Source organism: Uranotaenia lowii, chromosome 3 (assembly GCF_029784155.1).
Source record: "Uranotaenia lowii strain MFRU-FL chromosome 3, ASM2978415v1, whole genome shotgun sequence".
Classification (NCBI taxonomy): domain Eukaryota; kingdom Metazoa; phylum Arthropoda; class Insecta; order Diptera; family Culicidae; genus Uranotaenia; species Uranotaenia lowii.
In genome coordinates this window covers 53161127-53182802 of record NC_073693.1, presented here as the reverse complement: position 1 = coordinate 53182802, position 21676 = coordinate 53161127, and the positions used below count along the sequence as shown (strand labels likewise).

The 21676-nt window shown below is 35.4% G+C and overlaps 2 protein-coding genes across 2 annotated transcripts in view; one reads left to right on the top strand and one right to left on the bottom strand.

Annotated features, from left to right (window-relative positions):
• Positions 1-16943, bottom strand: part of LOC129752188 (WD repeat, SAM and U-box domain-containing protein 1-like) — a 38746-nt gene extending 21803 nt beyond the window's left edge. The window contains exons 1-3 of the mRNA XM_055747979.1: positions 16921-16943; positions 16154-16268; positions 25-224 (exon numbers count right to left, since the gene is read on the bottom strand). Coding sequence (XP_055603954.1) covers positions 25-224; positions 16154-16268; positions 16921-16943 — 338 coding nt within the window. The remainder of the gene's footprint in view (positions 1-24; positions 225-16153; positions 16269-16920) is intronic.
• LOC129754211 (anaphase-promoting complex subunit 5) lies at positions 13529-16092 on the top strand. Its single transcript, XM_055750117.1, has 3 exons — positions 13529-13668; positions 13729-14075; positions 14147-16092. Exons 2-3 carry the CDS (start codon positions 13737-13739, stop codon positions 16028-16030), a joined length of 2223 nt encoding a protein of 740 aa, XP_055606092.1. The 5' UTR covers positions 13529-13668; positions 13729-13736; the 3' UTR covers positions 16031-16092.
• Positions 16944-21676: the final 4733 nt, after the last annotated feature.

The following is a 21676-nucleotide window of genomic DNA, read 5'->3' as shown; positions in this document are numbered from 1 at the left end:
AAAACTGCGCATAACCAGACTTACCGTTTGAGGTTTTTGTTTTGGCCCCAGACGCAGATTGCGCCACTATCGTCCGAGCTCACGATCGTCGACCCGTTTGGGCTGAAGATGCAGGCCCGGATGGCTTCGCCGGCTTCCTGCGTGAGCACGTTGGTCTCTTCGCCGGTAGCCAAATTCCACAGGATCACGGTGCCATCGACCGAGGCCGAGGCCAGCACTGCACCCTAGAAGATAGGATAATGGATTAAACCAGGGAGGATAAACATCAATAATTAAAAAAATAAAATTATAACATCGATTTTTTTTCTACTCAAATCGGGTTTTTTTTCAAGATTTTTTCAATAAACTGCTTTTTGAGGGAAATATTTTACCATCCATCATGTGATAAAATTGAGTTGTTTACTCAGTATAATGGCTGTTATCTCATCTACATTCCGGAACCGGCTCTCTGCCCTTGCGGATACACATTGAAACAATCAATTTTTATTGAGGGTCCTGGCTAACAAGCAAGCTTTACTGACTAGTGGTTTAAACAAGTTTGATTTTAATCAAATCCACTCTGGATTAAATTTTGATTGCAAATAACCTACAAATGTATGAATCGTCGAGATCTGGTTTATTTCAAAAAAAAATGTTAGACGGAAATTGACTTTCTGGGACATTTTTACGAGCCATGTGCATAACTTGTTGTGTCCTGGTGCAAAACTGGGTTTAAACGAATACGTTATTAGATTTTTGGATATAACATGAAGTCAGTTAAGCTGCAACAATCTACCGCCCCTTCTTTCATAACAGTCCCATATACAAAAATAAGCAAGCGAGACAATCAGCTTTTTCTGTTTTGGAATATATTTTTAAATTGTGACCACCACTTTCAGCATAAACGAAAATCGTTTCTACACCCTTAGAAAATCGTACACAAAAGTATGTAAAAAGAAGTCAAAACAACCCGTAAGTGCAGGAAGCCACTAGTATGTAAAAAGGATGATACGAAAAATTATGTAGTAAGGCTGGTACGGACGAGTATGTAGAAAGTACGCAAAAGAACGTACACCGAAAAAACTCTTCACATGAACGCTACGTGAAAATGTACATGGATTTTTGCCACCATGAAAATCACGTGGAACCTACGTGAATTTCAGGTATTGCTGATCCACTCTTTTTTTCTATTTCTGCGATAGCTGATTTGGGCTCCCGTAGGGTACCACTGTAAAAAAAAATACAGTATTCAAGAAAAAAATGAGCATTGTTCTACATATGGATTATTTATCGACTGAAATTAAATCGGATGAACAAGCGGAAAACATTGAAAGATGTTTTAATAAAAAGTTGTCAAACAAACATGTATACCAAGTATTATTATCGGATTATCTATTGTTTATAAAACAAAAAATTGTGTTTGCCTTGAGCTTGGTCAATCAGCGGTCAAAATCACGGAAAAATGAATAATAAAAAAAACCTGTTTGCGATGGGGTCAATCCGCGGACAAATTCACGAAAAAAAATAAAAACCTGTAGTTGTTTAAATAAGTTTACAGTTCGACGACACGGTAGCGATCATTCATTGAATGTTGGATTTCGTGCTATGTTTTGCAGTCGGAGTTATCCGTATAAAGTTTAACTGAAAAGCGGTTAGCGTGTAGAAAACCGTCAGATTTTATACTGATTCGACAGATTGCACAAATTTCACAGTTATGAGTGCGCAGTTCAATTTTTTTGCGATGCGAATGGTACTATTTCCTATAATAGATTATTCACCGTACACAACTCCTTTTTTTAACTTCTCATATACGATTTGTTACATTTTACGACAACATAATTGAATTCGACCAGCATATAAAGCCAGGAATATTTAAATAAGGTAGTGCCGAGAGCCATATTGGATTTTTTTGTGACGTCACAAAAACGATTGTATCGAAAATTTTTATGAGAATGGTAGGAATTTCAAAGAAAACACATTTTAGAACGAAAATGAATTCCAATTTCATTTCGATTATGTTGAAAGGCCTCTATTTCACTATGTTATGAAGTTTTTTGGTCCGTTTAAGATTGCATTATGTTTTTTTTTTCTTATTTTATTAATGAATGCAACGTCGCCTTTAAGATAAAACGTGCAAAAATGAAGAAAAAATCAGGTTTTAAAAGATCAAGCTAGTAGATATTGGGTGTTCAACTGATTGTCATGATTTTAATTCAACTGGTTTACCATGTTCAATTCTTATATGGAACAATTAACATCAATAAACGATTGTTGAATCAGTTCACTAAAATGCCAATAACTGATTGTTTTTTTTTTTTGTATAAAAATTTGTGTTTTGATCACTCTATTGCAATGAGGAGCTTAAACTGTACTGATTTGAACATTTTCATATAAGACTGAAATAATTTTAAAGTTTTGCAAATTTCAATGGGGAAAATGCACCATTTTTTCTAACTTCGATGGTCTATTTTATAGAAAAATTATTCGAAAATGCAACTTTTTTTGTACCGATCTTGAAGAGCAAGAATCCTTCTACAATAACATGTTATCAAAGTGGAAAATTTTCAGCAGATTCTTCGAATTATCAACGAAAAAGATAAGTTTCCTAGTAAATTAACAAATTTTGCGTGATTGTGACGTCTCAGCCTGTACCAATACTAGAGCAGGGCTGCCTTGGCACTACCTTCTTTGAATATTCCTTGCATATAAAGTATCAAAGACGCATTTATCGCATCAAAAATCTTCGTCATGCGAAATTCGTTAATTCTCAGGCTATGGAAAAATGTGTTTTCAATAATGTAGATTGTTTTTTGGTTTGTCTGGGATTTTAACGCTCGTAATTAATTCAATCTCCATGAATACTAAGAATAATAATATTTCATTCCGATGACTTTATGTTTTGTCCTCTCTTGCAAAATAATGATTTGAAGATTGATTCAAGAATTTACTTCTTAACTTTTCAATGAAATTAGTGAGTAAGAGTGATTTTTTTAACTGTGTTTACTGCTCCGGCTAGCCTACCGCACGGAAGGCTACCGTCGCGCGATTAGAAATTTTCCCAGTAACCGCAATAGCAAACAGAGCTCGCACAGCAAGACGAATTCACGTAACTTTCATGTGAGTTTTTTTTTTTTCCTTTATTAGTGACACTTTACACCTATGAGGCTATTTGTGATTTCATATGAGTTGTATGTGAAAAAAACGTAGATAGAATGTGAAAAGGGATTCGTTCTGCTACGTGCGATTCACGTAGATTTCATTAAAATATGAACGTTGTGAGTTCTTTTCGGATCTTATAAATAAAAAAAAAATGTGTTGATGTTGCAGGACATTTTATTATTTCCAATAGTAAATACACTTTTCATGTTCACTTAAAATTTGCACTTCAATTATTATTTTTACCAAAACTTGCACTTCACTTATTATTGAACTTCACTTACCTATATAAAAAAAATTAATCCTTGCGAAATTGGAATTTTGGTTGCTCCATAGTAGTAATTGTTTGGCCGTCCTCCCAATTCCAAATTCTGTAAAAAATAGCAGAATATTTAAATGGCGAATACAAAAACAAATCTTCACTACTCACGTTAATTCAGCATCTCCATCACGTAGAATTCCTCTTTTTGCCAGCACCAACCATTGAATCCGCGCCATATTGGATACTGAATTCTTTCACATAAATTTTACGTGAATAAGTTATTCAGAGCTACGTGAACATCACATAGAATGCACCAAATCCCTTTGTACTTGGCGCATAACTGGATTTTCACGTAAATTGAATGTGTCTTTGTTTTGACAGCAAACGGCTATGTGAATTTCACGTACGGACCAAGTGAATTTGTAATAGTGTTTAAGTGATTCATGTAAGTCAAGCAAAAATTCACGTAATGAGCGCCTACGTGAAAATCCAGGTGAATTTAACGTTTTCTTTTCGGCTGAGTGTAGGGATCTGTGGACTAAAAAGTATGTTAAAATCACATAAATTAGGAAAATTTCTGAATTTTAATTATGCTAATTTATTGTCAAACTATAAAATTACAGCAAACTGGCTCCGTTGGTCCACCTGAGAAGTTCTTCGCTGGGGATAATGATGGGTAAACCAGAAACCATCGTTATATCATTGATCACTTCGGCACATCGGTTAGCTTGGGCTGGTCATTGGGCTGCAGATTCTGGGGCTGGGTGTCCAGGGGACCCGGGATTGGCCGGTGAGGTTGTCAATCCTATAGAAGAAAAAAATGGTCAAAAAACGGCTAAAATTTAAAAAAAATATTACCCATGTCTTTTGGTTGATTGCGACCGGGACTATGGTGGAATCGGCATGTTGCTTCGGGACCTAGAAGAAATCAACAACTTTCTTAAAATTATGGACAAAAATTGAATAAAACATACAGCAGAAAAAATGTTTTCAAACTTACCGAGAGGAGTGAAGAAATTTTGAGGCCGCAACTATGGTGGAATCAGATTGTTGAATCGTCTATGATAGCGTTCTATATCGCTTCCCCAGTGGAAACCATAACAACTATCCTAAAATTAAGGAGATGAATTGAAAAAAAAAAACATTCAGCAGAAATAAATGTTACCAAACTTACCGAGAGAAACTTTTCTGTTTAAGCAAAGACTTATGGGGAAGTTCTGCAAAAGTTGTTGCGTGCGCGCAAGTAGGATGCAAATCACAGACTGACTCCCTGGTGGTGCGAGTGAGAAGCAAAACGCCGTCAACTACAAATTTACTTAAAATTAAAGTTCTTTCTACATAGAGGGTTTTGTAGAATAGAAAGAACTGACAAAGTATGTAATTTCTGAAACCCACTTCTACGTAAAGGTTGTCGAACTTCAAAGTATGTAGTTTTAACCAGAGTGCCTCCAGTAGGGTGGGTGCATATTGAGGAAAAGTAGGCAAGGGGTACCAAAAGTTTCTCATTGGTGGGGGGTGGAGACGGTGCGCTTTTTGACAGCGAATTGTTCGCCTACCATGCCTACGGTTACGATTGCCTGTCACGCCTGTCACAAGATGGACGATTCCGTGCATTGGTATAAGAACACACCTGTCTTTACTCGCCTTGGTTTTAACGGTACCACTATGTACAATTTTCTTAGAGTGTAGGTTGTCATAATAAATCGTTAGACCTGAAATTTTCGAAATTGGGTTATTGGTAAGGTCGAGAGCACCATTTTTATTCACTATGGGACTGTTAATCGACCATATTTGAAACCTTTTTCGAATCTACTAGCATAACAGTCCCATACAAAATATATTTTTCTCGCCAAGCTACTTTTCTAAGACTTAAATTTGATCATTTTTGAACTTCTAGATGCAATTGTCAGAAAAAGAAACATACTTTTGCCAAAAAAATATCATGAATTCCACATTGTAAGTTGAATCTTTTTACGATTTTTGATTGCATCCGATAGTTTTTCGCTCAGGAAGTCATTCCTAAGAAAGTCAGACCTGCCTTCGAAAACTAGTGTGCATCATTCGACATCAAGTGAGTTAAAAAATGTTTAAATGATTCAAAGCAATAAACCAAAGACTATTTTGCCGAAAGAAAGATTGAAGAGTAACCAAATCCGTGGTATTTCACATATGGGACTGTTATTCAGGTATATTTCATATAGGACAGCCACGAATTGATTTTTTTTTCGAAATTTCTAGAAAAAAACCTCTTTTTTTAATCTTTTATGTTGAAGCCTTATGTTGACCTAAAATGACGAAAATTCATATGGGACTGTTATGCGAGTAGGGGCAGTCTGAAAAGGAAGAAAAAATAGTGTTTTTACCAGCTTTGATAAGTTCTTTTGTTTCCATGTTGTTAGAAGTGCTTGCTATCTCCATATGTGAGTGCAGTTGTTCGACCATTGTTTGTTTTCGATGCAAAAAACGAGATTTATTGTTATTATTTCTTTCATAACTCTTCAAGGTGTTAATGGCCCACTTTGGTGTCTTCAGATGAAAGTTGCATCATTAATCGAGCTATACAATGGTATTTTTTGCAAAATATTCGGTGGTGCAGACGGTACTTTTAGACGCCATTTAAAGTTTATTTACAACTTTTCATGTTGAAGGTCATTATTTAATTTTTTTCAACTATTCTATTTGGAAAGCTGATAAAATTTCAATGCATTTTGATGTGCTATTTTATAATTTCCGTTGAGAAACAACAGAGTTATGTAGCTTTGAAAATGGTTATTTTTTATTTACAAAAAAATCTAACCGAAGCTAACTCAAAAAATAAAAATGTTAGAAATCTGAAAAAATACATGTGTTTTTAAGTCGCAAAAATGAACCAAATTTTCAATTTTGGGGAAAATCTTAAGACCCCCGGCGCAAACCCGTCAGATAATAAAAAAAAATCCCCAACTATCTTTATCGTTATCTACCGGAAAAATAAAGATTGGCTAAATCTGAGATTAAATAAATTCCTGAAGTCTTTCATATAAATATATTTATTATAACTCGGCTCTGCTAGAACACGTGTGAAAAACTTTCCAACTTGTTATCCTGTTGCTATGACACCCGGTTCTGGGCCCTTAGCCTAATGGAAATGGTACTCGCAGATAAGTGAAAAACACGAGTGGTTTGAACGGGATTCTCAACAAGAGTGATTTATTCTCAAATATCGGACTACTATGATCTCCGATAACTACGATCAATAGATTTGTTTTTTTTTTAATTAAATTGATGTGTTGCAACGCACACAGGAGTTGAGCAAGTTATAAATTAAGTCTTTCGTAATAAAAGCTTAAATAAAATTCACTTTAACAAAAAATTGGAACGAAAAACCTGTTATCCTCATTAAATTGTTTCAAAGCAATTCGGTTTCATCTTGATTAAAAATATAAATTAAAATCCGAATTTTGACTATGAATTTGTGTTCAGTACCTCAAATCCTTATTCTGAATTTGCATCTCAATCTGTGATCTGAATCTGAAATAAAAATGTTATCTGTATCTGAAATAAAAATCTGGGTGCGGAGTCTGAATCAATATGAATGATGACTTTTTTGTTAAATTTGAATCTTATTCCAAGTTAAGAATTTATAATATAAGTTATGATGCTTTTGATTTCCTATCAAAGTTTTTTTTGTGGCGTTTAAATAGCTGTGGGAAGCCGACGCTGAAAAGGAAATGTAGGTGGAACGATAAGAGGAAAACAAAAGTTTAGAGTAGGCAGCTTAGAGTAGTGAACGATGTTGTATTAAACTTTTAATATTGAAACTAAAATTTTTGATTTTTTTCATAAATTTAAATTTTGTGTTGAAAGCTGAAGATAATAGATTAATTTCGATGCTTTATTTTCGCTGACTAAATGTTTGAGTCAATACACCTCCTAGGATTTTAAAAAATAAATGTAAATTTCGATCTACATTTTAAATTTTAACCTTTCTCTGATTCCATTTCTACATTTTCAATGTATAATGTTTTTTTTACTAGATTGCTGAACTTAAGCTCACGTTGTAAGTTTTATTCTTAATCAGCGCGATCACGCGATAATTGTGAGTCCGAATCGCATTTCTTGAATTCATTCAGAATTTGAAATTATCAGTGCTGATCAGTGATACATATACATCTTTGATGGAGGCAAACAACCAAAACAATAATGATGTAATTTTTTTTCAATAAAATTATGTGATGCATATCAAAATGCTATTAAATATATTAGGAAAGTTAATGATTGGTGGCAGTCTGATCTACAAAATTGTTCTGCGTTGTTTTAAAACGGAACATGAGACATGAACATTAAAGATTCTAATACTGGAGAAATAATACAGTTTTATATTGTTTGATAAGTATCTCGAAAAGATAATTTTGCTTGGTAAACTCAAAGCTGTCCAAAAGTAAAAAAGAGTTTTTGTTTTCTTTTAATGTACCTCGGCAACACTGCTTGAATCGCGCATGTTTGTTTTTTCAAATTCAAATAAAATTGAAAAAAACTGAGAAATATATGGTTTTTGTGTGTGATTTTCGGTTCTTTTTGCTTCTAAAGTTGTGAAGAGCCTGTGTGTGCTGAAGATTCTGCGATCTATCACATCCGTTTTTGATTGACGCCGGAAGATCGCTTTTCAAAACATTTCGCTGACAGTGATACCATGGCAGGTGCTAATGAAACCACTGGACAGGGCAAAGCTAGCAAAACGGACCAGCAGGCCAAAAGGAAATCTACCGACAGCAAAGGTGCAGGAAGTCCTAATGTGTGTGCCCAACTGAAGGAAATTTCCGAAAAGTTGCAGAAACTTGATGAATTGGAGAAACTCAACAAGGAACTGCTGAAAACCGTGCTTAAACTAACACATCGAGTGGATGAAATAGCTGCAGAAAACCGGGTACTGAAACAGGAAATTCAGGATCTTAAGCAGGAGAAACTGAAGAAAGAAGTCGTCATCAAAGGTGTGAAGTTGCAGCATCCGAAGCATCACTTTGAACTGTGCAAAAAAATTGGTGATCGAATTGGAATTGATTTCCAACAGGGTGTTGAAGTGGTTCGGCCAATTATTTTGAAATCGGACCAAACAGACATTGTGTTGGTGAAATTCAACCATTTGGAAGAAAAGGTACGGTTCATGAAGGCAGTCAAAAGTGTTGGTAAAGAGTTCCCAAGCAACCAAAAGTCACATATTTACTTGAATGAAGGCATTGATAGTTACATATTGGCTGACAAAGAGAATCAACTGCCCAATTCCCTTTAGTGAACTTTATGAACTCATCAATGAACTTGAAAGTTGCAAAAGTGATTAATATGTACGCTGTATGTGACTTGTTTTGCCCAATTGCCATTAGTGAACTATATGTGCTCATTAACGAACTTAAAAGCTGCAAAAGTGATTTATACGTACGTTATACGGAACTTAAGTCACATTAAGGGCACAAAAGTACTCAATACGGGATTTGGTAAGTCACATAAATGGCACAAAAGTGCTCAAACGGGATTTGATAAGTCACAAAAAGTGCATTGATGTACTTTCAAAATTAAATCACCTCTTCGAGTTTTAGTTTCAGTTAGAACAACATCTAGGTGTGGTCTCGTGGTAGCGTGTTCGATTCTCACCACGAAGGTCGGGGTTCGATCCCCAAGCCGGGTAAGTTTTTTTTTCAATAAGTAATTTTGTACTTGAGTGACCATTCTGATGCGATAAATGTAGGAAATGTAGGAAAGAGGCAATTGAGCAATTTGTCGAGTTTGAAATCCGGCGCGTGGCATCATGGCGGCACCGGTAAAGAATACAGTAAATAATCAAGAGAAGGAGATATATATGAACCGAAGCCAACGGTTCAGTTGAGATAGAGAGATTTTTTTTTGCTCATTTTGCGATTTTTTGGAAGCTGAATTAAGAGGCCGCTGGAAGCTGAATAGAAGATCATTAAGACTTGTTTTGGAACTTGAAAGCATCAATAAGAACTTAAATTTTGAGCTGCATAGAACGTACTTCATATCAATGATGGGGCTGAGTAAGCGTTTTTGTACCTGTTTTATGGGACTTTTGGTTGCTTGGGTTGTCCCCTCAGCAGCTGGGCATTTCGTCGAAAAACAAGGCCATCATTGTGCAGGACAACCTAACCTTCGAAAAACGTAAGCTCCATTCCAAAGTTAGGGAGCTTATCAAATTGGGATTGCAAAGGCCGTGGATCTACCAAGGATCCACTTGGATTTCTCATCCTGAAACCAAAAAGAGATTCCGAATTCGTGACGTACCTGACGTTGAAGAAATTGAATTTCTACTTGTGACACAACAGCAGAAACCGGAGGCCACCATCCAGGAGGACATTGTTTCGTAACTTAATTTATTTTATTTTACTTTAGTTTTTAACTTTTGTATATATTTCTAAATCTATTAATTTTTATTAGTTCTTGAATTTCAATTAATAACACATGAATGCCACAGAGCACTACTTCAGGTTGTTTAACGATTCAGATTTTAATTTGGTTTTGCAAAACAATAATTACTTTAATAGTGTTGATGATCATATTTGTAGCCTTGATAAATCTAAGTTTTTATCTGTTCTTCAAATTAACGCGCGAAGCATTTTGAACATAGATCGTTTTGATTCTTTAAAATTTGAAATAACTAAACTTAATTGCAAACCGGACCTAATAGTTATCAGTGAAACTTGGATTAATGACAGTATTAAACAGCTATACAAAATCAATGGATACGAAGGAGTATTTTCGTGTAGAGGTTCTGGTTCTGGAGGGGGCTTAGCAGTATATGTTCTGAATGGTTTAAGTTTTAAATTGATTGAATGCAATGAACACGTTTGTAATGGCTCCAGTTTCAATTTCATTCAAGTTAAAATATCTTTTGAAAACTCTCAATGTCTAACACTTTCAGCTTACTACAGACCTCCACATGATTCGCAGAATTTTCAAAAATTCTTGGAACACTTGGAAAATAATTTATTTACGCATAATTGTGCACCTCACATAATAGCAGGTGATATGAATGTTGACGTGTCGAGTATTTCAAGCAAAGCTCACGACTACTATAGTTTAATCTCATCTTTTGGTTTCTTTGTTTCTAATTCCTTTACAACACGTCCAAATAGTAACGCCCTTCTTGACCATGTTCTTTTTAACAGTTTCGAGCAATATCCCATATTGAATGATACAATATTTTCCGTATAACATCAAAAGACATCAAAATACGCCTAAATTTAGACATAAAACAGATTTTCCGAGACTCAATCAACTTCTTACCATGCGTTTCTCTCCATCATATATGGGTACCTTTGATAATCCTGATAGTTTTTATAATTACTTTCACAATACATTAACTACAACTTTAGCCGAATGCACAGAACAAGTTCAAATTAAATCTCATGAATACAAGATCAACCCATGGATGACCGATCAACTTCTTACATTAATAAAATCTAATAGGAATTTGAGAAATAAAAAAAGAAAACTGTTAAGATTGGGTAGATTTGTTAATGAAATTGATAGTAAAATACGTGATCTTGAAAATAGAATCAAACTTTATTCCCAAACCTTAAGGAATAAATATTATGAAAATAAATTTGCTAATTCCCGAAATTCTAAGCAAACGTGGAATACAATCAACGAAGTTCTAGGTCGATCGAATTCCAACACATTAGTACATGAACTTCATGACAACAATGTGCAAATTATCTCAGACAAACAATCCATAGCTAATTGTTTCAATAGTTATTTTTCAACCATCGGCAAAAATATGGCATCCAAAATTATCTTAAATAGTAATGATACAATTAACAAGTATAATACTCTATCCAGTTCTGCCAGCACATTTTTCCTCTCACCTACAGATGAAATAGAAATATCCTCCCTAATTAAATCATTTTGCAATCACACTAGTCCAGGTCATGATAATATTAGTGTCTATGTCCTAAAGTCCGTTAGTGACATCATAAGTCCTGTTCTATCTGATATTTTTAATTTTTGTTTTGAACGTAGTATTTATCCTAATAGTCTCAAAATAGCAAAAGTAACACCCATTTTTAAATCCGGAAATCCTTCATTTTGCAATAATTATCGTCCTATTTCAATATTATCAGTATTTAACAAAATATTAGAAAAAATATTAGCGAAAAGATTACAATCCTTTTTAAACAGCAACAATTTTTTCTATTCCATGCAATATGGCTTTAGAGAAAAATCTTCCACAAATAATGCAGTTATTGAGCTTATTAATAACATCCAATTGAACCTCGATAAAAAAGAAGACGTTCTTGGCCTATTTTTGGATTTATCCAAAGCGTTTGACACGGTTGACAGGAAAATCCTTCTTGAAAAACTTAATTTTGCTGGAGTACGTGGAGCTCCATTAGCCTTGATCAATAGCTACCTTACGAACCGATTTCAATATGTTAATGTAAATAGTTGTCGCAGTAGTTTATCATCAATTGATATTGGAGTTCCCCAAGGTTCTGTACTCGGACCATTGTTTTTTATAGTTTATTTAAATGATATGGCTGCTTTGCCACTTAAAGGAGTTCTCCGGTTGTTTGCAGATGACTCTGCATTATTTTATAACAATAACAGCTCAGAAGAAAATGACAATAACCTGTGTTCCGATATGACATTATTGATCGATTTTTTTCGTATAAATAAATTAACTTTAAATATAGATAAATCTAACATTATAGCTTTCAAAACTTCTCAACGGCAAAATTCTAATCCATTAATTCTTACTAAATCTGTTTTTCCTAGTTTGAAAGTTGTAACTGACTGTAAATATTTAGGAGTCATTTTAGATGACTGTTTGAATTGGAACTTACATATCGATAACTTATTACAAAAACTTAACAAAGTAACAGGTCTAGTTTGTAAAGTCAAACATAGGATTCCGTCTAATATTCTTCATATAATTTATCATTCACTTTTTCAGTCTTTATTAATGTACCTTATTTCTTCTTGGGGCAATGCTTGTAATACTCGAATTAATAAACTTCAAGTAGCACAAAATAAAATCTTACGTCTTATCAATAATCTGCCATATCGCAGTCGTTCTGCTGAACTTTACAATGTAAATAATAACTTAATTCCTGTAAGAGGCCTGTACATATTTCAAATTTGTTGTTTTATTTATCTGAGCATTACAAATAGCACACACTGCAATGTATATTTTGATCGTACCACCAATCATCAATACTTAACCCGTAATAGAAATATGTTAACCCGCCCTTCGGTCAGTACATCTATTGGAGAACGCTCTTTAGCCTTCAGAGGCGTACAACTTTTTAACTTTCTTGAAGAAAAGTGTGGTCCGTTTCGCAATTATGGTCATTTCAAAAATTCTATAAAGCAATTTCTTCTTAATTCCAATGTATCATCAACACTTTTAAAATCGTGCAATATTTTTTCATTATATCAAGATTAACCTGCATCATGTATATATTTGAATTTATGTTATTGTTCATTTAGTTTTAAGTTATTTTCATTGCTGAGTTTAATTTCATAATTTGTGTACATATTTTTTTTTTATCGCTTTATTATTGATTAGATCATAGATTATACAATTTAAGATCAATAACAACTCCTTAAACGGCGAAGCCATTGGAGTACTAACTAAAATGTATTAATTTTATGTATCTGTTTGCAATAAATAAATAAATAAATAAAAATTTGTGCAAACTTTTAAAATAGAGTCATGATTAACGGAATTAGTACAAACACTTAAGAAACGGCAGGTTTCGACTGCGATGCTGCCCATTAATTTTTTCATCTTGCATGTATTTTGCCTTCGTTTTGATTATTTTTTTTTTGTTTATCAGGGTATTTAAAACAAATCAAAGCTCGCAGCATTATTCCGAAAACAGTGTTTTCGGAAAAATCGCCAACCCCGTTAGGAAAAGTTTGTTTTGGTTTACGAGATCCAAACTTTGGTGCCACCCATTTCCCTCCTTTCCCTCCCAAGCCACCCACAAACAGTGCTGAGCGCTGAGCATGAGTGACTGCTCGCTCCGGTGCACAACCCATTTCCCTCCCAAGCCACCCACAAACAGTGCTGAGCACTGAGCATGAGTGACTTTTCGCTCTTCTTGTTTTGTTTTTGTTGCGAACGAGCAGCAGCCAGCAAGAAACTGTCAAAACAAGAATTTCAAATTCACTTTTCGCGGCTTGCCCGGCTGGTCGATTTGCGGCTTTCGTCAGTGCATTATTTTAATTTATCTTGTTCCGTTTGATTCCGTTAATGAAAAAATCGCTTCAGTTGTGTAAGTAAACATTGTACAAATTTTCAAACATAAGCTTCAAGGCCTTAATCAATGTTTCAGAACGCACAATGAGTGCCAACAAGAAGGAACCGGAATCGGTGGGCTTCTGGCTGCCCAACCAGGTTGGCACCAAAGCCGATGTGTTGACGCCGCACAAGCTGGCGGTGGTGTTTCTGATCCAAGAGTATCTGACGTTGAAAAAGAACGCCGAAGACAATCCGGGGCTGGACTTTACCGCACGGGATAGGCGAAAGTTTTGCCTGCTGCTGCTGAAACTGATCCAGTATCCGGACATGGCGTACAAGGATTTGCACGGTTTGCTGACGTCGCCAGTATACGGCATTCACCAGGCCCACATGGACGAATTCGAGCGGCTTATGAAGATGCTTAAGACGGTGGGCGTTGAGGTGAAGGACGATGCTTTTATAAAATCAAAAGATAATTTATAACGGATGGAATTTTTTTTTTTAATTTTCAGGTCCTATTCGATTTATACAACGTAATCGATAAACTCATAACCGACAACGCCAGCAGCTATCAGATCGGTATTGTAGGATTGTACTTTCGGCGTGTCTATGTAACGCTGGACAAAATGAGCTTTCCCGAATTTATGGCTCTGTATCGTAATTCAGTAGCGTACTATGAAAAAGGGGCTCGCGCTGTTCAGATTTCCAATAACAGCTTTGCGAATAGCGAGAGCTTTATGAAGTTGGACGCTCAGGCTACCGGAAAGGATAAGAATTCCTCCGGCAAATGGTCTACGAAACAGGCGGAGCTGTTTGTTGCACAGCAGAGTACGTTGCTACAAAATAATGAGATAACGGCACTGAGCCCGAAGGAAATGCAGGTCAAGTTGAATGAGATTGTTCACGACCATCCGCTGTATTCACAAGCTTATTTTCTCAGTTATTTAAACAGTGTGAGAGTGAGGGACTTTTTTAATGCTGTCGATGCCCTACATCGATCGTTCGATAGAAGTTCATTGAATTCGATGAACTACTTGGCCCAGGACAGTAAGGAGTACCAGTACTCAGCGTTGAATTTAGCGATTCTACATGCCCAGTTTAATCATACGGAGGAAGCATTGGCGAGTATTAAGGAGTGTATAATGTTGGCGCAAGAAAACAGCGACAAAATCTGCCTGCAATTGGCTCACTCGTGGTTATGCATGCTGGATTCAAGTAAACCACAATTCTCAGAACGAAATATTGCGAACAAAGAATTGATAGCTTTGGTGCATTCAATATCGTTGGGTATTCAGTCGCTGGTCAAATCATCTGCCTTGACTGGCTATACTCCGGCTAAACTGTTTGAGGTGTTGATCAAAAGTGACATACTGAATTGTCAAACATCGATGATGGATTTGATAGCCAATGGAATCGCCGAAAGAGCAGCACTTTGGGCAATGTACGGAAAGAATGAAATTTCATCGTTATTCTCTCAACTATTGTTGAGCTCGGATTTAAAATCACTTGGGAAAACGTACAATGGCGAAGGAATTTGTCAAGCACTTTGCTCTCTGATTGTTTGGCTTGCAATGCAAGGTGAATTCAACCTGGCGTTGGTTGTTTTGAAACACACTCGAACAAGATTTTCTCGTTACCCATCTTCGAAAAGCTGGATGATTGCAGATTACTACATTACTTCAATGCAGTGCATCTACCGATGTGAATGGACCGATGCCAGCAATGCTTGTTATCAACTACACCCTCTGGACGAACATTTGTCCTTGCTTCAACGAGCTCGATTGGCTTTGGCTAGAATGAATTTGAAATCGGCGGATCAGCTAGTTCGGCAATTGCTCGATGATGAGTCCACGGAACCGCTTACTCTCGTCAGGGCTCTCCTTTTATCAGCTCACACCCTCAGCCTTACTCCCGATAACACCAAAATGGAAGTGATCAATGTCTTAAACGATGCCCTAGCCATTGCCACCAAAAACTACCTTGACTACGAGAAAGCGCTGATCGACCTGCACTTTGCTCACGTACTTCTTACCATGAAACTTCACCATCAGGCTCACAAGTCCATAAAGGGCTGCCTCGAAAACATCCTAGCCAACGGTGGAATCTACGATAAGGCGAAAGTGCTTTTCCTTTTCGTTAAATGTACCTTAGCAGTCGAGCAGCAACCGGCAGGAAAGTTGCTCAAAATGGAAAAATGTCTACCAATGCTGGAGCAAGCCATCGAGTACTTCCACAAGCTGGAATGCTACGTCAAAATGAAGGATGTCTACATTTTCATAGCCACGTTTTACCACCAGATGGAAAAGCGCGAAGAACGGAACAAGTATGCCTACAAGTTCCGCCAGCTCGAGGAACAGTATCCCACGGCTAGTGAATATTTAAACCTTTTCTACTAGCCAGTAATAATAAACTGAAGAATAACGTGAAACAATGCCCGGTGAATCCTTCGAAATCCTTTGTTTACAGACGACTTCTGCTTGAGCTCAAGTCAACAGATAAGTGGTACAATGTTTACTTACCTTTGGGGAAACACGCACACTTGTTACGCCGTACTTGTGACCCAGCAGCGGGGAAAACGACTCCTCGCAGAAACCGCTTCCGGCGATCCATCGCCAAACGCGTACGGTTTTGTCACTATAGGGAAAAAAAACAGAATTAATTATTTAATTTTACCAATCTGACTTCTGTTGGGTTTTATTTTATATTTATTGTTTTATATTGTTGTTCAAAGGCCTTTATTTACTTAGTTCTACTATTTCCAGTTGGTACTGGATTTTATTACCTAATTCAAGTTTCTTCCTAAAAATGAGATTAATTCACCTCATGCATGCTTCATTATTATTGGATACAAATCCATTCTACCTGTGTTTTATTCAAAAGTCAAAGAAACATTGTAAGGTTTTTCACTAGAAAGAAAAAGTTATCAACTCGTGTTGTTAATCCATCCATTTGCCTTCCGGATTACGCCAGTAGAGGGGATTGTGTAAACAATCTAAGCGATTGACTATGATTACCCCCAATTAAGTATTGGGTCATACATAATGTAGCCGAGCTAGCAGGATGTGGCTTGCTACTGCACGACATAAATCAATCAATCGTTCTCTCGCACAGTTTTTAACTGTTAAACTCTGACAACTCCGAGAGAAAACAGTTGTTACCTGGGATAGACTTTTTCGATTTGAAACCGATGAATCGTATTCAGTGCCCTTTCCGAAATAAATTTCATTCACTTCGATTGAAATTGAAACCTTTTTTCCATGCGTTGAACCTTGAACCTGAAGTTTACCCTCGTGCACCGGGTAGGTGCATTGCCTATCTACATACATATATCGATTTGTGCACACCACATCCTCCTATGATAGCGTTGGAGAAAGGTGAATTATTCATACGGACCGGAAAGAAGAAGAAAAAATTGTGGTGTGGTCCAGCATATGGTGAGGTTCCCATTTTTATTGCCGGAGAATCTCTGTCGTTTCTGCACGTGCCGGTACCGGTGTTAATTATTGCATTCGGGTAAATATTATATTCTGTGACGCTTGCACGTTGTTGGTTTAGTCGCGTTTTCCAAATTTCATTTGATGCGATGCTATTTTTACGACAATTACGCTTCAAAAGATGTTTCTTGTAACTTTGACAGTGGCTCCAGAGACAAGCACTATATTCCCCGTTCAATACAAATGGCATTAAAAAAGTTATCGATTTCTTTTTCTAATTTGGTTTGTTAAAGCAATTCAGCTGCCTTAAATTCGTGATTTTTTTTATAACAATCAGCACCTGGCTATTTTTTACTTGAAAACAAATTGAAGGTTAAAATTTATTTTACTTAGTCTTCAATGTGCATCGACAGCAGATTTGTTCCCAATATCATCACTTCCATTTCGTGATTAACCATTTTGCTTCTGCCATTTGATGTTTGATTTTATTTCCTTCTCTTTATCCTTATTATATACTAAAGAGTTGCGTAAATTTTGATTCAAAGTCTAAAAATTCAATTATTTTGCTCACTTAACATGAGTTTTTTTCTTACTAACGCATGTTTCTAAAAGTTGATCAAGAATCAGTTTTTCGATGTGCTGTATCAAAAAATGTAAAAAATTAAGATTGGTAGTACTTTTTTCTCGGTTAGCAAATGCTTGAACCATCGGCAGCTTTCTGATGATAAACGTTTTCAGAAATTCAGGCGCGACCACTTTATACTTTTTTACACCAATATTTGACGGTCGCCATGGATGGAGAAGTGCATACAGGGCGGTTTTCCTTCCAAAAAAATGCGTCTAATGTCTCATGATTCTGTATCCTGGGTACAGAAGAAAAGTTCTGGTCGTTTATGGTGCAAAAATCTATGGAGCCACCTCACATGATTCGAGGCGTACCACTTTTCGAAAACCATTCCTATAACGTGGTTGCGTTATTGCATACCGTATGTAAGTCGAAAATATATGACTTTTTGTAGATTTGACTAAGTAGTTTGTACTGCTTGTATCCAAATTGTCCAACTCTAACTGAACTAAGCTGTTCGCAAAATTTTCACAATGCCGAATCTACAAATAATTTGTACAGTTTGTTTTCCTGAGGTTGCTCCTTATCCATTAAAATATTTAAGAGCTTAGGATATGTAAAGAAGATCGAAATACTAGAAGAAAGTGACCTTGATCAGTATTTAAAGAAAAAAATCAATTTTTTTTCGTGTTCCGTGCAGACAGTATTCCAAATAAATAGCAGATCTATTCTTAACTTTCTGGCATGAATCCATTAATATTCTTCATAGATAGATAGATAGATAATCGATCCTAAAGTCGATTTGGAGTAATTTTTGATTTTCTTAAACCCTGGGGTCTTAAAAGCTTCATTTTGGTTCAAAACTCATCCATTATTTTTAAGTAACGTTTACATGAGTAAATTTTAACTTTTATATTTGTATGGGAAAATTAAATATTTTGTACTAAAAAATCATCATCATTTTTGTTTCTTCTGTAGAACCGAGTCTTATGGTTTTTGTGCCAATTTATAAATTATCTAAAGAAAATTTTCCGCTTAACAACTTTGTCCAAGACCGTAACTTCGTATATTATTAGACAAAAAAGTTATTAGGCGTTAAATGGGGGTATGTCTTTTGGCATTAAAAAACAATTTCAATTCATTTGACATCACTGCTGGGTGCCTAGCGGGGTACTGCATGACTACTTTTCATGCAATACTTAGCGAGACATCAGCAGTGATGTCAATTGAATTTATTGTTTCCTATTCCTAAAGACACACCTCTGTAAAACAGTTAATAACTTTTTTGCCTAATAGTATACGAAGTTACGGTCCTCGACAAAATTGTTATGCGGAAAATTTCCTTTAAATAAATCGTAAATTGACACAAAAATTATCAGCAGACTCGGTTCTACAGAAGAAACACAAATGATGTTGATTTTTCAGTACAAAATATTCAATTTTCCCATACAAACCTAAAAGTTCAAATTTACTCATGTAAACGTTATTTAAAAATTCTGCAAAAATCATGGATGAGTTTTGGATCAAAACGAAGCGTTTTAAGACCCCAGGGTTTGAGAAATTCAAAAATGACCCCAATTCGACTCAGTCTAGTATTGCAATGAATGATGTGGCTCTATAGACCTTACTTCTCTAATGCCACGTGTATGGATAGGATATGTAGGTAAGTATATTAGTTAGACTGAGTCCACCAAAATTCACAACGTGTCTTCAGTCCTTAATCATCTTGATTTGGAGAAGTTATTTAGCAATTCTGCTATAAGACGTCAATTAACGGATCAACACAAAAAACAAGAAACAATGTTAGGCACTCACTTTCCCACCCCCACCCCCCCCCCCCAGGATGATTTTTTTTAGATAATGGAAATTCAAAATGCAGTCCTCCAGGCAAGCCATTTCTCCTTGTAAAATTAAGCTAATTAAATAAATTCCGAAAAATGTCTGCATTAGGAAATGAAAACAAAACCTCATTTTAAACTATTCGCCATCATGCATTCCCGAGCAGACTTTTATGACATAATTATATAGGTACCTAATTTTGCTATCATGCCTTGAAAGTTAAATGAGGTATCATTATTCCCGAAGAAAGGTGGTACAATGTTAAAATTTGAGTCTCACTTTTCATATATGGATACCTCGATTATCCCAAGTGTAGGTAAATTTACATTGCACTTAAACCCCAGTTGAAACGAAAAAAAAAACAACATAGAGGGGAAAAAGTGGGTTTTTTGTTTTCTTGGGTTGATCCGTCAATTGACGTTTATTGACGTTTGCTGAATAACTTCTCTAGATCAAGATGATAAAAGGCTGAATACACGTGAATTAGTGAATTTTTGAGAAAGGAATATTTAAATAAGGCAGTACCGAGAGCGATATTGGATTTTTTTTTGTGACGCGTCAAAAACAAAAACGATTGTATCGATAATTTATATGAGAATGGCAGTAATTTCAAAGAAAACCACGTTTTAGAACGAAAATGAATTCCAATTTCATTTTGATTGTGTTGTAAGGCCTCTATTTCACTATGTTATGAAGTTTTTCTGTCCTTTCAAGATTGCATTTTTTTTCTTATTTTATTAATGAATAAAATATCACCTTGAAGCTAAAACGCGCAAAAATGAAGAAAAATTCAGCTTTAAAAAGGTCAGCTGGTAGTTTTTGAGTGTTCAACTGATTGTCATTATTTTTATCCAACCGGTTTACCATATACATTTTTTTATGAAGAACAATAAATATCAATTAAAGATTGTTAAGTCAGTTTTCTAAAATGCTACTTTTTTGGTACCGATCTTGAAGAGCAAGAATCCATCTTGAATAACATATGATTACAAAGTGGAAAATTTCCAGCAGATTCTTTGGGATATCAAAGAAAAATGTAAGTTTACTTGTAAATCAAAAAAATGTTCATGATTGTGACGTCGCAGTATGTACCAACACTAGAACAGGGCTACCTTTGGGACTACCTTGGGACTACCTTCTTCGAATATTCCTTGATTTTTGAGGCATTCTTTCAGCCAGATTGCTAATTTAAAATTGAACCACGAAATTTTTTCATTGGCAGTATAGTCTGTAAACAGTTACACAGACTGGCCATTAAGCAGGAAGAAGAAGCAGAAGAAGAAGATATTTTTTTTAGCATTTATTCAGCAAAAAGTGTTTGTTGGGTAAGTCGGTTAGGGTCATACCCGGATTATTATTTTGGCTGTACCTTCAAAACTACTGAACCGGTTTTCATAAACTATAGAAATTATACCATTTTGGAATAGTCTACATCGGTAGTGAATTTTGAAAAGAGCGAATGCGCCAAATGTGAACAAATGACATACAGACTACATACAAAGAGGCGCAGTCTGATCCCTTTTGAAATAATAAGCTTGCAACCCAGCTGTGGGCTGCCTTAAAGACTGCTTGGTTTTGCTCGATTGGAATGACACTGACAGAAAATCGAAACTGCCAATCGTGACATTTCGTCTCTTTGTTTACTCTAGGCTAGTTAGTTTGGAGATCTACATTTTGATAGTACAAAGTTATCTGAATGATATTTATTTTTCGAGAAATTTTGAAAACGAAATCATATTTTTGCAGGAAGCTTATGGAGCTGTTAAACTTTGAACGCGTTTATTTTCGAAACGGTGATGTTGGCGCATTCGCTGTATTCAGAATTCGATACTGAAATGTTCACTATCTGTTTATGAAGAAACAAATTATTATAATTATGTTGGTGTCTGAATATTGGGCCAAAAGACAAAATGGTAAAAAAAAGATGGCATTATTGAACGAAGATCGTGACCATCCTGGTTAAAATAATGAAATTTCACTATGTGTTCTAAACTTTGGCTGATTTAATCTTTAATTTAAAGTAAAAAAAAGCTTTTTGATTTCCGATGTCATATGTCATGAATGGAAATATAAGAAAAATTGAAAAATCATTGATTTTCTTCCACTGAATAATTAGCTTACATTAATAAAACTGGGCTGATAAATTATTGAATCTATAAAACCTTAAAAAGCAATGAAAGCTAACCTAATTTTTATTTTTTTGT